The sequence below is a fragment of the Drosophila subobscura genome, chromosome J (assembly GCF_008121235.1).
Source record: "Drosophila subobscura isolate 14011-0131.10 chromosome J, UCBerk_Dsub_1.0, whole genome shotgun sequence".
In the NCBI taxonomy this organism is placed as follows: Eukaryota; Metazoa; Arthropoda; class Insecta; order Diptera; family Drosophilidae; genus Drosophila; species Drosophila subobscura.
In genome coordinates this window covers 11,398,976-11,412,462 of record NC_048532.1, presented here as the reverse complement: position 1 = coordinate 11,412,462, position 13,487 = coordinate 11,398,976, and the positions used below count along the sequence as shown (strand labels likewise).

General features: G+C 44.4%; 3 protein-coding genes across 10 annotated transcripts; 1 reads left to right on the top strand and 2 right to left on the bottom strand.

Moving 5' to 3' along the window:
- The first annotated feature begins 4,864 nt into the window (after positions 1-4,864).
- On the top strand, positions 4,865-6,251 carry LOC117894288 (titin homolog). Its single transcript, XM_034801248.1, has one exon. It carries the CDS (start codon positions 5,212-5,214, stop codon positions 5,875-5,877), a length of 666 nt encoding a protein of 221 aa, XP_034657139.1. The 5' UTR covers positions 4,865-5,211; the 3' UTR covers positions 5,878-6,251.
- LOC117894287 (equilibrative nucleoside transporter 4) lies at positions 6,252-10,185 on the bottom strand. Of its 2 annotated transcripts, none has more exons than XM_034801246.1 (3): positions 9,374-10,185; positions 8,751-9,312; positions 6,252-8,691 (listed from the first exon to the last, which is right to left on the bottom strand). In XM_034801246.1, exons 1-3 carry the CDS (start codon positions 9,574-9,576, stop codon positions 7,405-7,407), a joined length of 2,052 nt encoding a protein of 683 aa, XP_034657137.1. In that variant the 5' UTR covers positions 9,577-10,185; the 3' UTR covers positions 6,252-7,404. The 2 variants fall into 2 exon arrangements, with proteins under 2 accessions (XP_034657137.1, XP_034657138.1); XM_034801247.1 differs by having other exon boundaries at positions 6,252-8,688.
- Positions 10,186-10,689: 504 nt separating this feature from the next.
- Positions 10,690-13,464, bottom strand: LOC117893307 (WW domain-binding protein 2). 7 transcript variants are annotated; one of them, XM_034799891.1, is made up of 5 exons: positions 13,282-13,464; positions 12,578-13,116; positions 11,989-12,321; positions 11,122-11,222; positions 10,690-11,050 (listed from the first exon to the last, which is right to left on the bottom strand). In XM_034799891.1, exons 1-5 carry the CDS (start codon positions 13,335-13,337, stop codon positions 11,006-11,008), a joined length of 1,074 nt encoding a protein of 357 aa, XP_034655782.1. In that variant the 5' UTR covers positions 13,338-13,464; the 3' UTR covers positions 10,690-11,005. The 7 variants fall into 7 exon arrangements, with proteins under 7 accessions (XP_034655782.1, XP_034655780.1, XP_034655781.1 ...); XM_034799889.1 differs by having other exon boundaries at positions 11,989-12,399; positions 13,282-13,463; XM_034799890.1 differs by lacking the exon at positions 10,690-11,050 and adding an exon at positions 11,321-11,420 and having other exon boundaries at positions 11,989-12,399.
- Positions 13,465-13,487: the final 23 nt, after the last annotated feature.

The window sequence follows — 13,487 nt, the reverse complement described above, 5'->3', positions numbered from 1 at the left end:
CGGCTTGCACCCCATGTAAGCTGCTCAGAGCGCTCCTTGCCAGCATATTCCACAAAACGGTTGAGGCAGAACAACAACACTGAGGACAAGTATCGAAGGCTTTGGGCTTCGAAGCCATCGATGAAATGGCAGATCCACAGACGGCAAATACACTTCTTGGTGGCTGGAAATTGCAGATCTGCCCAAACTGGCCAACATAATAATACTCCCCCCTTCAAGGGTACACCCAAAGCTTACCCACAAGCCAGGGATTTTGAGAGTTAGTGCGACAGAGAGGAGTGCCTGCAGAGCAGAGGACTGCCTGCAGTGAAATGAGGCGGAGCAGAGGAACGGCAGCTTAGAGCTGAGAGCACTTGTCGTCGGCTTTGCACGAAAGCTGCACCCAAAGTGCATCAAGAATAAGGTGCAGCCTTTACATTTCTTTGGCCATTCCAGTCGTTCTTTGTGGTAATGATAAAAAGCATGAGAATATCTTAAGAGCTCTCTCTCTGGGAATTCCTCACCCTATTTTAATGCACTTTAAATGCTGCACTTGGACATTTTATCCCCACTGCGGACTCTTTGTGCGGGCTTGGGTCTGTCTGTCGTTTGTGGGTGTGTGTGTGTGTGTGTACACATGGCATTAACATAATTCATATTTTTGGTTTGTATTTGCATAATAATAAAGCTGCTGATGCACCAGAATCCGAATCAAAATCAGAATCCTCGCAGTACCAGCCGCCGCCACAGAAGCCTCAGTTTTTTTTTTCTTATTTTCCTTTGGCCTTTTGTCTGCCACGTCCAGCGCCAGTTCTGTTCCTCCCTCTGCTGTTGACAAATGGAACACATTTTCCGCTCCTTACCACGACCCCCCCTTACCAGAGAGGGGAGAGAGAGAGAGGGGGGAGCAGAGATTTATAAAAGAAAAGTAAGGGACGCTCTCGCACACATGAGGTTCTCCATGCGCTGCACAAAGAGAGGGGGGAACGAGAAGGAAGGCGGAACATGTTGGATAAATGCATGAATACTTATGGAACGGATAGTTGCTCCCAGTGCATCACAAACTGTCGGTTGTCCTTGTCGGTTTGCTTTGGCTGTGGCTATGGCTATGGCTGTTGCTGTTGCTGTTACTTGTGGCGTGGGCGGAACTGTCATGTTTCTCGCTTGTATTCCACTGACATCTGGGGGACATAATTCGTTGACGCACGAACACACACACACACACACGCGGACACCCCCAATGCCAAGAACAACTGAACCAACTAATACATATATTTTATAAGCAGGGCTTCAAAAGACTGAAATTTCGTGGGTTATGTTGTTTCCACATGGAATTGCTCTAGACTCCAATAGTGCCAGTTCCAATTCGAATGTGGGTACAACGTGATCCTGTTTGTATCGTCCATCAGTCAACGTTTTCGCGGAAAAGTTTATCTAAAACTTCCTTCCCACAAATCAAACTACTTTTGCTTTCCCCTGACATTTGACTTGGTTGCGCAGGTTGGATTGTTGTGTGGTAATTATTCCACTAGAGAGAGATAAATAAATACACCGAAAATTCGTGTCGCTGCCAAGGCCAATGTCTATTAGTTTTCTCCAGGGAACAACTCACCTGGAGGTCGCGCCCAATCCCAATGGGACGTCAGCTCCGGCACGTGTCGGCAGGAGCTGGTAGGCGGCCGTAGCCTCAGCCACTGCTCGGCGAAGCGTTAAAATGCCAACCATTAAAAATCAATGTTTAAAGATTTATGAGCTTGACAAAGTGTTAATTACCGGGTAAAAGCGAGAGGCCAAGGCGACAAGGTACAAAGACTTGACAAGGAGAGAACATTTGTCCCTCCGATACGTACAATAATGAATAAGCTGCTAGCGAAATGCTATCCATCCACTTGTCCTCTGCACCTTTTGCCTGTTTGTTGACTGTTTTTTTCTTGCTTTCTTTCAATAACTGATATCTTGGCAGTCTCAAGGGTATATTTGTGATTTATGCCATCAGCAGAAGCAGCAAAAGTCTTCAGAATTTATCTGCCATTAAGCGAAGGAACAATGAGATTCTTCTGTAATACTTCACTGGGTACGAGTCAGATGAAGTGGTATCCCTTAGTCCATAGAATGCCCGCGACTATTCCCACTCTAACGAGCGAACACATATTTTGTTGTTGTAGAATTTGTTATTATAAGTTTGCTGTGTTGTGGAACAAAAAGCTATTAATATGCATCAATAATCCAGTAATTGAGAGTGGCTCGATGGAAAAAGCGTCAGCAGCAAAAAAAAGCGTCGTTTTCAGCTTCAATTGAATTGATTACAAAAATGGATAATTGAATAATTGCATCAGGGTACGGGTTAAGTGTGGGGCTGTAGGATGATGGTTTCATGAATACATACACCTGTGTGGGAGGGCCCTTAACTTATTATTACACATGTATGTTTGAAGAGTATATTTGTGTAATCTATTTGGTAATTAATCAATTTTGGCTTTAGTCAAGAGTGAGGGCAAGTTTGAAATATAATTGGAAACTGAATACCAGCTGGAATCCCACCCATCAGCCTGTGGGCTCTACTCGTAAATGAAAACATAATAATACTCGAAAACGTATCTTTTAATCAGACCCAAGAACCGGAACAGGCCGAAAATAAGGAGAGCAACACATTTAGCTGGGAGAAAGGCGAAGGAAAAACCGCCGCCAAGGCGTTAAAAACAAAAGATAAGATGGAAAGAGACAGAGAGAGAGAGAGAGAGAGAGAGAGAACGGGCAAAATGCCTTTCTATTTTCACCGAATGATAAAAGCAGTAGATGGAGGCCCTAGCAGTGGCCAACGCCAACGTTTCCATAATTCCATGGGGAGAATGCGAAGGCGCTCCAAGGACGCAGGACGACGGTAAACGTTAAAGTAGCAAAAATCAACAGCCGAAAAGCGTAAAAAGATGCCAAGCAGCAGTTTTTCTCCCCACTTTCACATTTCACTAGCTTTTTTTTCCGTTGTCAATCTTTTTCTTTAGGATAGCGACGACACGACACGTGAGGCTTCGTATATAAATGAATGTGTCGGGTCTACTGTATATAAAAATATGTACATATGTATTTTTATAGACACACACCTACGTACGTTTGTATACTGAAATATTTTGTATTGTCTGGCTCGGAGTGCGTGTGAAGAAACTTGTGGAAGCCATATATTTAGGGCTTTTAACTACTAGGGAATGCTGGGCCACGAAGTTTACAAAAATCGTTACTGTTGATCGATTTTTGGGTACGGCTAAATTCGGTAGTGTCTGAAAAGAAACATTAAGAACAGGGATATATATATAATCAAATAAATGACTAAAAAACTATAAGAATTCATCAAATTATTATTCAAAGCTGCCAACATGTTTGAGTTTGAACAAAAAGTCTCTCAGCTCGAACTCAGTTGCAGGGGAAATGTTCTAGTTGCAGGGGAAATGTTGCATCAAACAAGGAAAATTATAAAATAGCGGGAGCTGTTGTGGCAATTTTTCTGGTGCGCCATTTTTTAAATGCTCGCGCCTTTATTTTATGAAGGAATAATTATAACCTGATTTTTGGTGAGTCACAAGTCCAAAGCTATGGTTTTGCCATTGACTTCCCTTCAGAGATCATATAATATTCTTAAATGTATGTTCATTTAATTCTAAATTGTACATTTAAATTTGTATGGATCTGTTGGCCAGCATTCTCATTTAACAGGTGCATGTTAAGACATCCTTCGAGGAAATATGACCACAAAAGCTTAACAGATGGGACTTTTTCTAGCACCCCTCATATTTATAGATATAAAATCCACTGCATGCAGTGCAAGCGATGACAAATCTCTTGAGTAGATATAAATAAGCGTATCGGTGTGGGTGCAACTCTTTGTTCACATCACTCCGCAACGGATAACGTTGGGGCATGCACACCGCAGACTCATAACACTGAGCTGAGCTGGCTGAGCAGCTCAAACAATTTCCTATGTTTAGTGCACTTCTTTCTGCCACACAAAAAGGTCGAAGCATTCAGACAGAAGTCTGCAGAAAAACACTCCGATAATCTTGATGTTAATATGGAGACATCGAAGGAAATTGATGAAAAAATTGCTGAGCTTGAAAAGAATTGGAAGTTGCAGATGGCATTTTTTATTCAACTCTGTAATCGGAAGAGCTTGGTATTTATGGGTGAAAGCGTGAAAGTCGATGAAATCAAGCAATGCAACTTCATGATTACCAGCATTAAGCGAGATATGGAAAGACTCCAAAAGCTAAAGAAAGATTTACAACTGAAGGAAGAAACAAGTAAATTGGAACACTTCTGATTCGTAAAATGGCGTAGAGTAAATCAACAACTTCAGCTGCACGAGTATCCGCAGGTGGAGCTTGATGTCCAAATTCTGAAATTGTGAACTTATTTATATTTTTATAAAATAAATCAGAGAAAAACTCTGTTAGTCAATGTCCCAAGCTTTAACATTCTTAGGGGAAAAACATCTGCCAACAGAAAAGGAATTTCACCAACTATAAATGTAAATATGCCATAAATAAACAACTGTTAAGTCCCACCCGATACTGCGTAGCGTATCTTTAACAGATGTCCTGTGGCAAAAGCGTTATTTTTACTGTGTTACACATGATCCTTTTATTGTCTTTAATCGACATTTTTTCTTGAGCAGCCGGGATAAGCATGTTAAATCAGTATCAGTGAAACTTTCTGTTCACGTCACTGATAGACGTGCAAGTTGATTGCCCATCAATTGCAGGCTGGAAAGCTCAAACAGTTGGACGCAATCTTTCAAAAGTGCCTCCAGATAAGATATTCCTATCAAATTCCATGGAATAGCTGTAAAGCTCAATGAAATCATTTTACTTTATTCAGTTTAGTATTTGCCTGCGGCCCAGCACGTTCAAAACCTAAAAAAACTCAAAAACTCTGAAGTTATTAGGAATAATATCTGTACATAAATACATACATTTATTCTGTTGGATCTAATGGATTATACGGAAGATAATAGAAAGCAGACTTCGTTATCTGGAAGGCAAGCTATTAGAAGTGAGAGTGGGTTTTCAGCAACGTGCTAGTCAAAATGGTTTTAGTTTTAGTGTGAAATTTTTAGAGGGCCTGTTTGCTGTCATTCATCAGATCCACCTAAAAATCGACGATTTGCAATCATTTCTTGAAACAAATATCCACTCGAGCACAGCTAGTCTGAATGAAACAGATTCAGCAAAGAACACAGAAATGATCTGCAATCGGGCTGTCAAAAAGACTGAAGAGGAACACTTCGCTAATCTACAAATTAAAATCAGGAAACGGCAATACGACATCATCAATCTCGAGGAGAGGTTGGCCAAGCTGGAAAAGCAACGGGATCACCTACTGGAAAAATCATTTCAAGAGAGACATTGGCTTAAGCATAGAATAGCAGAAGAGCAAATATATTTGCAGGCAGACATTAAAGCAAATGCCAAGAGGGACGAAACTCTTCCCAATGAGTATAAAGAGCAAATCAGCACTCAAGCAGCCCTCATAAAAACTCTGGAGGAGAAGTTGTCCATTTTGGAAAAGGAAACAAAGTGCAACAATCAAAAATTAGCCAAGCTGCAAGCGGATTGCCAATCAAATAAATCTTTGATGGCTCAACACAAGAAAACAGCCATCGAGCAGATGGTTGAGCTTAAAGCAATGAAAGAGGAGACGAGTGACAACAAACTGAAACTTCAATCATGTGTGGCCAAACAGGAGGAAAATGAACAACTTTTGGATACATTTAAGGCACAGCTGAAGGAGAGAGATGACCAAATAGCGCTCCTGGAATTGGGAAACATTTTAGATTCGTGCAAGATGCAAGAGAAAGATGATCTTTTGAAGGATCTAGAAGATAGAGTGGCGAAACTGAATGAGTAGTGCTCCAGTGAATCATTTAAACTTTCTAGCTATTTCCGAGAAATATTATGGCATGGTACTTTTATGGCTATCCGCAGCTCTACTGCTCTGTGGGGAATTCCCAATTTTATTATATAAACTTCTTTGTATGGAAAAAGTAGCAATAAAGCTTCAACCATACACATATTCTATTTTACACAAAACTATTATCCGCTATATTTATAATCCCCTATGCGCCTTAATATGATATGCCCTACAGAGTGCTGCGGGCAGCCATAAAGCTGGTAAAAAATCCCATAAGCCTTTTAGCCCCTTTGGACAGGCAGAGACATACGAATCATTTGATGGAAGAGTTTACAAATTTAATTGAATAAAGAAAATATGTATCCCGTTTATATATTTATTTTATTTCATTGAAGGCTAATTTCTTAATTATTGTTAGTTTCCTCATTTGCATGTTGGTTATCAACAAGAAATTATTGATTTGTTATCTAGTTACACTAATACCGACATGATCTGAAGAGTCTGTTGTCCCGCACTGCTCACAGCCCTGTGATCCCAGCGTCTTAATAAATACTTCCATATTTCCATAAAGGGAATTTCGATATTTCCCCCCAGCCATAATATTGAAATATTTCTATGTTAACAATTTCTCATACGTTTCCTGTCTTTTCATACACAAAACTAACAACTATTCGGCTGAAATTCGACTAAAATTGCAGCTAGCACAAATATCAAACGAAACGAACAACAAAAACGAAACGAAAGGAGAAAGCCGCGCTACACTTGAATGCTTACATTGCTAAACCACATCCTGAGATCCCAAGATCCCAACCAACCATAAACTCATAAATTCTTATGTGCTATACAAGTACTAACAAACATCATTTGGAACGGGCTCTGCTGTGTGGTGGCAAAACAAACTAAATCGAAAATCAAACGTTAACCAATATTCCAATTCGATTTCTTGTAGCAGTAATGGATCACACACAAGCACACACACTTATCCTTATGTGTAGATCTAAGTCAACAGATTTGTTTCTTTCCTTTATATCTATGCGGAGTGTTATAAATCCTCAAGTCAAGAACAGCTAAAATCAACCACTAAACAAAGTTATACTAGACACATTTCAGCTATAGTAGATATACATGGTGTTAGTACAGACAAGATTATGCTATTTCCATTTTACGAGTATATTCTAGAGTATTTCTGCAGTAACTTTTTGTTTGAGCTGAAAGAGCAAAGTCAAAGCAATTTGTTTGTGGCAGATTATTGGAAATTTCAAAAAAGATTTCGGCTAAATATCTTTTAATATTTAGAATCCGTAAGCACTTTATCTGCGTTGTTCACCCTTCCTACGATAAATTGAAAACATCCCTGCGTATGGTTAAAAAAAGGGAAATGTTTTGTTTTCTGTGTCAGCGGGTATTATTTTATGGCAAGTTTCACAACAAAATTGCCCACAAATAAGTTGAACAAGGGAGAGAGGGAAGGGATGACTTTCAGTAGAGCTCAAGTAACAAGTCAATGGAGTTTCTGTTGTTTCTTCAAATATTCTCTAGCAATGCCTCTGGTGTCTGTGGATCTGTGGTCATGCCCCCAGCCAGCTCATCACTAATGTCACCCACCGAACTGCTGACCGTAGACAGAAACGTGGACATGGTGGCATTGAGGACCTCGGCACTACTCCCAGCCACGGTGCTGTACAGAGCCAGGGCTGTGGTGGTTATGACCGTGGCCAAGGCCGGACTGGCTGTGGTGCTCATTGAACTCGAGCTCTCGGTTAGCGGACTGACGCTGCTGCTGCTGCTGCTGCCTCCAGTGAGGGTCGCAATCGTTGCATTCAGCAGAAACGGAACCAGAGACGTGGCTGGGCTTGTGCTGGTCGTGGGAGGGATGGTGGTGCTGCTGCTCAGCGGTAGGGGTGGCATGTGGCCGTGGCCATGGCCGTGAATGTGTTCCAGCATCGACACGGGCACATACGGGTACGAGGGGCAGGGATTCAAAAGCTGCGGCCCCAGCATGCTCTCAAACACGTAGCCAATCAGGGAGCCAACGGTCAGGCCCACATTGTAGGACAGCGTCATTATGTTGCCGGTGACCTCTTTGAGGGTGCCCGGCACTTTGGCCGGTGCCAGGATCATGGGCAGACTGCCGGCCAATCCGTTGGTGATGCCCAGGGCGATGGTGAAGACGAAGGGCGCTGTCTCTCCGGATATGACGGGACGCTGGCGCGGCGCACAGCAGAGCAGCAGCAGGGGCACGAGCACGATGCGCAGGCCCGACAACAGGATCAGCTGACGGCGTGACCAAGGATACGGACTGGCGGCGAGCATCTTGCCAGCCACATCCGACAGATTGAAGCAGAACATCAGCAGGACGGGCATCCAGGAGCCGAGGGCACACGACTGCACCTCCACATCGATGCCCGGGTACAGGGACAGGGTCACGCAGTAGGCCAGGGCAATGCACACCATGTACGGATAGATGACCTGTGCCACGCGCCACCTGCTCACAAATCCCTCACGTATGTCACTCAGTTTGCTCGGCCTGCAACGACGCGGCTGGATCACGTGCTCCACCTTGAAGGCCACGGTTGTGGGCGTTGTTGGCTCATGGGGAGTCGCCGGCAGATCCGAGGGCAGCTGGCCCAGTGCCTCGATGCTGCTCTCGCCGGCCGTGGGGTTGGACAGCTCGTACACGGGATTGCTGAAGCTGAGCGTATTTGCGGCAGCGGCAGCGGCATGTCCACCCGATATGGTCGTGGTGGTGTGAGTGCCATCCATGGAGAGCACACCATAATGGGTGGTGCTTGGGACACCGTCAATCTCCTGCTGTTTGGGAGAAGGAGATTAGTTTGTGCACATTATTGTTATTCGGTTCTGTGGCTCACCTCATCTGGTCGCAGAATAATCTTAGAGCACGCCTCCACATGGTAACGCACAAAGGGCGAATTGATGGTGGCCCGATGCAGCAGATAGCTGAAGATAATGTACAGCGTGGATGTCAGAAAGAAGATGACTGTGGACACGCGATCGTTGTTGATCAGCAGCTTGGTCACCACCCGGTTGGAAGACACTAGAAATCCGGCAATGCTCTCGCCCGCCATCACCGCCTGCGTGTACTGCTGCGGCAGCATCGAGGCGAAACCATAAAAGCTCGACTGCTGCACGGTGCAGCCGATGGCTGTGAGCGCCACAGCGGACATGTTGACCAAATAGGCGGTATTCGTGGCAAACATGTGCCAGGCCACCTCGCAGACGGCCACAAACACGAGCGTGGTAAAGGACACCATGTAGCCGAAAATGACACGCTTCTGGAAGGGGGCCAGCGAGAGGACAATGTTGTTCAGCAAGACAGTGGCAAAGGCGACAAAGATGTACGTCATGGACATGTCCAGGGCCACATGTCGGCCGGGAAAGCGTCCCTGCCAGTAGTCCGCGGCGATTATAAAACTGCAAAGGGTTTCAAATGTGAGAAAAGATATTCAAATACGTTTTTGGCTCCTCCGCTTACCTATTGTAGGGCAACACAAAGCCAATGCCCGCTGCCATTAGGGCCAGATAAACCGCACGCCGTTGGTCCTTGGGTGCACGCGTCTCATACTCAGGACTGTCCATGCTGCCAGGATGACGGCGTCCGCCCTCGCCGGCCGGAATGCTGCCAGCCCTGTCTCGGTCCAGCGGCTCATAGGTAGTGTCCTGTCCACCCACATCCATGCTGGCTCCTTGGGCTTCTTGTTGTTTATTGCTGCGATTTCCGTTTGCCTGTTTTCGCTGCTGCAATTAATCGTCTCTCAGTGTTGGGGGCGTTTGCATTATTTGCATTTGCAGCAGCAGCAGCAGCAGCAGCAGCAGCTTCGTGGGAAAGAGTTACACACAAATCGATAGACAACAGGCACAAGTTGCCGCACTTGGTGGCATATTTGTGGAACGACCCCAAAGACTATGCACTGCCCCGCGGCTTTCCACTTTCGTGTCGATTATTCAACGGCAAAACTTCACTTGGGTTTGGCTTTATGAACGAACTTTGACCTAACTCTTTGCCATTTAATTAAACATCTTTGCTTGCGGACAACAGCAACTGCTGGCCATATTTTGGCTATGCCTGGCATGTCCTGGCATTTTTCTCACCACGCCCGCCACAGCGCATGTGTCATACGATTGATTTTGTTCAACTCTGTCCAGCACCACACACCCACGCAGCGGTTAATGGGCCAAAATCAGCCTGTTGTTGGCTCTGGCGGCACACCGAAACTGTTTTTTCCCACTCATTTGAACCGCTTTCAGTGGCGCTGGCAGTATGACCAAGTTGGCCACTAAAAAGGGTCTAGATCCGACTACTGGGAGGCATTTATTTGCTTGTAAGGAACGTTTTACGTTTGATATTCCTCAATTTGTTGGATAAGTTTAGAATTGGATTTAAATAGGTCGAATTTATTGTGAATTGTTTGAATTATTTCGCTGCCAACTATTGAGCATTGAGCTATTGATCACCGCCCATGATCTCTGAGGGTAAAACCAGTCAGCCTTTGTGTGACTTTCATACATAAATCCATCCTGAGGCTTCGTTACTTCAAATGGAGATATGCAAATATTAAATTCCCCGCTTTAGCGTAACAATTTTGCCCCTAAAGAGCTGCATAACTTTGAGAGAATAAGAGGCATTTATGAATAATGTAAAAACAAATTTGACGTCGCATTAATCCGTCTGATTAGACAGACAAATAGACAAATCTAAGCAAAGTGAAGACCAGGGAAATCGGAACCTGAATCATGGAGCAAAGAGCAGAATTTGAACAGCTATCGTAGAAAATCTTATTCCACCAGAAATGCATATTTGATTTATAATATATTTTCAATATATAATAACAACTACTTCTTGCAGTATAAAAAAATATTTAAAAACCAATTTAAAAAAAAAAAAAAAAAAAACAACAGTTTTGTGACCAGAAAACAGCTTGCAAAACTGCACAAGGAATTTTTAGCGTTTGAGAACGGCTTACAATCAATAGAGTAATACTCGGCTTAATATTATATACATAATTGCTGATGAATATACTCAGGAATGAGCCTAGTTGAGAGCTTCAAGTGATAACATTTCCATTGTGATTACACATTTTATCAGGAATAAAACATGGAGCAGATTTTACTGGTGCTTCCTGGCTGCATCGTCATAGCTGGGGGGCAAGTTCTACGAGAGGGAATCGACAAACAGTATGGTAATTATCAAAGAATAAACAAAGAAATATTGTGGATAAATACATTATATGAGGGAGGCATTTCGCTGGATCCAGATGGACCAGGACCACCTTGGTTATAGGGTGTGTTATAAGCACTTGCAGCAGCTTCGGCTTCTTTGGAATCTGTATGTATGGGAAAAACAAAGAAAATCGAAATTTATTTCCTATCCCAGATATCTGTTTTCCAGCGGCACACAGACGACGGTTGTTCCATCTCTTACAGTTTTTTGTGTATTTATTGGATTAAACCGGGGACGAGTACAATGCACAATGGCCTTTGGATTGGATAAAAATAATGATGAGTGCTGCCGAATCTTGCTACTGGGGTTCGCATTTGTGGGAGGTACAAAAAAACAAATAAACAAGAGTTAAAGAAGAAAACCATCAAAAGGCGTTAAACTATTCTAATTTGGAGACTCGGCTTTTGTTAGTTTTTTTGTGGGTGGGAACGCACATCAAAATATAAATCTTACTTGTTGGGGGGATGTTTGCTTATGTTGGTAGGTAGAAGGTTGCTTTTTATTACACTGTAAAATAAGTTCAAAAGAAATGTGATTCGTTTTGCGACTTGCTTTCGCTTCACTGAATTTCGTTTTTGGTAGCTCTTGCAATGATGGAGGAGGATTAGGCTTGGAAAATAATAATTTGTGAGTGGAATAAAATTATGTAAAATAATTTAGAAATTATTTTTATCTTCTTCGTTGGTTCCTTAATTTTGTAAAATTATAATTTGAGTCAGAAATAAAATGGGAAAGACTGAGGAAACCCCGAAATGTGTTACTCTTCCCCTTCTGATTATCTTTTTAGCATTTTTTACTTGCAGCTAAAAGTTTTATGCGTGAATAAATGATGAATATGCGAATGATGCTCAAGGATTCCTAATACTCACTTCCTGGCGGCAGACTGAAGCCCATAAAACTGGCTCCGGCAGCACCAGCAGCAGCTCCTGCTTGCTGTGGCGGCTGCTGTTGGGCAGGAGGAGGACCTCCTGGAGCTGGATAACCGTTCGCCTGCTGCTGGGGCTGCATGAAGCCACCCGGCACATGGTTATACCCGTTGTAGCCGCCATATGGGGTCGGACCATTGTAGGTCTGAGCCGGCACCGCATAGGGAGGCGCACCGGGCGCACAGGCGGCATAAGGCGGTGGCTGGACATAGCCGCCAGCCCAACCCTGCTGCTGTGGCTGCTGCGGCTGTTGCTGCGGCTGCTGCTGCGGTGGGGCTGAAAAACCATACCAATTCGGTTCATTCGATGACGGCTGAGGCTGTTGTGGTGCTGCTGGCTGATTGTTTGGCGGTGCTATGGAGAGACAGATAGAAGGGCGAAGTGCACCGAGGTGTGGGGTTAGACAAAGCGTTTGCGGTGCTAGAATTTTCAAGTGCATTGTTGCCAATTTTCAGGGGTAAGCATCGCAGCAGCTGTGCCAAAACAAAAGCCGAGTGGTGGATGGGTGGACGCTGCCTGTCTGGGTACTTACTGATGCCCGGATACGGCGGCGGATTGTCGCTCATGAAGACCGTATTCGGTGCCGGGCCACTGAAGGCATCGTGCTGCGGCAACCATCCGTAGTAGCCCGGTGGCGGCTGGTAGGCCGGTGGCGGAGCCTCATTCCAGTTTCCAGCCGGTTGATACGGCGGTGGATCGTCCCCAGCCATGCCTCCACGATGGTAGTTGTTCATGGCTGTCTTGGCCGAACGCAACAGCGCCTGGCCATACTCAATGGCACCGCCGGCCTTGAAGTGCAGCTTGAACTTGACCTCGCCCACATAGTTGCCATTGGGCTGGGCGCGCACCTTGCCCTTGATGTAGTTGGCCCCAAAGACGGGCTGCTCAATCTCCACATCGGACAGTGCCACAAATGGGGCACTAAAGGACTGCATGGTGTCCGCAGGCTTCTTGCTGTTGAAAATCATGCGATGCGATGTCAAGTAGATACGTCCCGCCTTCGAGCCCTTGAACACGTGATCGTCCTGGCCCGAAAAGTCCATGGAAACGCTGTCGCTATGTAGCAGTATGCTGATGGAGGGTACAAGTGTCTCATGTTAGCATTCAACAGATAGGCAAATCGATAGCGGCACCAACTGGTGACTCTCATCGCTCTGCGCCCACACGTCATGTTTACAGTTATTCTGACGTCAGGGAGTCCGGTCCCATTGTTGGCCATTATTCTGTTCTACTTACTACTCGCCAGCGTGTATGAGCACACCATTGTTGGCGTGTGCAGTGTTCACCGACATCCTGCAGATTCTTCTAGATTAGTTCCACTAGTAATTTTCGCAAGTTTTTCCTGCTTCGGTTTGTTTTTAATTTTCGTTTTCCGATCGACAGCTGATGAATCATAGACAGTGTTTGCACATTTCTTTACTTGTAAAATAATCATGACATGT

Coding starts and splice junctions, on each gene's coding strand:
- LOC117894287 (XM_034801246.1), bottom strand. CDS start 9,576: ATGGATGTGGGTGGACAGGACACTACCTATGAGCCGCTGGACCGAGAC. Junction 9,313..9,373: donor TTTGTGTTGCCCTACAATAG/GTAAGCGGAGGA, acceptor AACCCTTTGCAG/TTTTATAATCGCCGCGGACT. Junction 8,692..8,750: donor TTATTCTGCGACCAGATGAG/GTGAGCCACAGA, acceptor TCTCCCAAACAG/CAGGAGATTGACGGTGTCCC.
- LOC117894288 (XM_034801248.1), top strand. CDS start 5,212: ATGATCTGCAATCGGGCTGTCAAAAAGACTGAAGAGGAACACTTCGCT.
- LOC117893307 (XM_034799889.1), bottom strand. CDS start 13,337: ATGTCGGTGAACACTGCACACGCCAACAATGGTGTGCTCATACACGCT. Junction 11,223..11,988: donor CTTCAGTCTGCCGCCAGGAA/GTGAGTATTAGG, acceptor CCATACATACAG/ATTCCAAAGAAGCCGAAGCT. Junction 11,051..11,121: donor AAATGCCTCCCTCATATAAT/GTATTTATCCAC, acceptor TCCCTCTCGTAG/AACTTGCCCCCCAGCTATGA.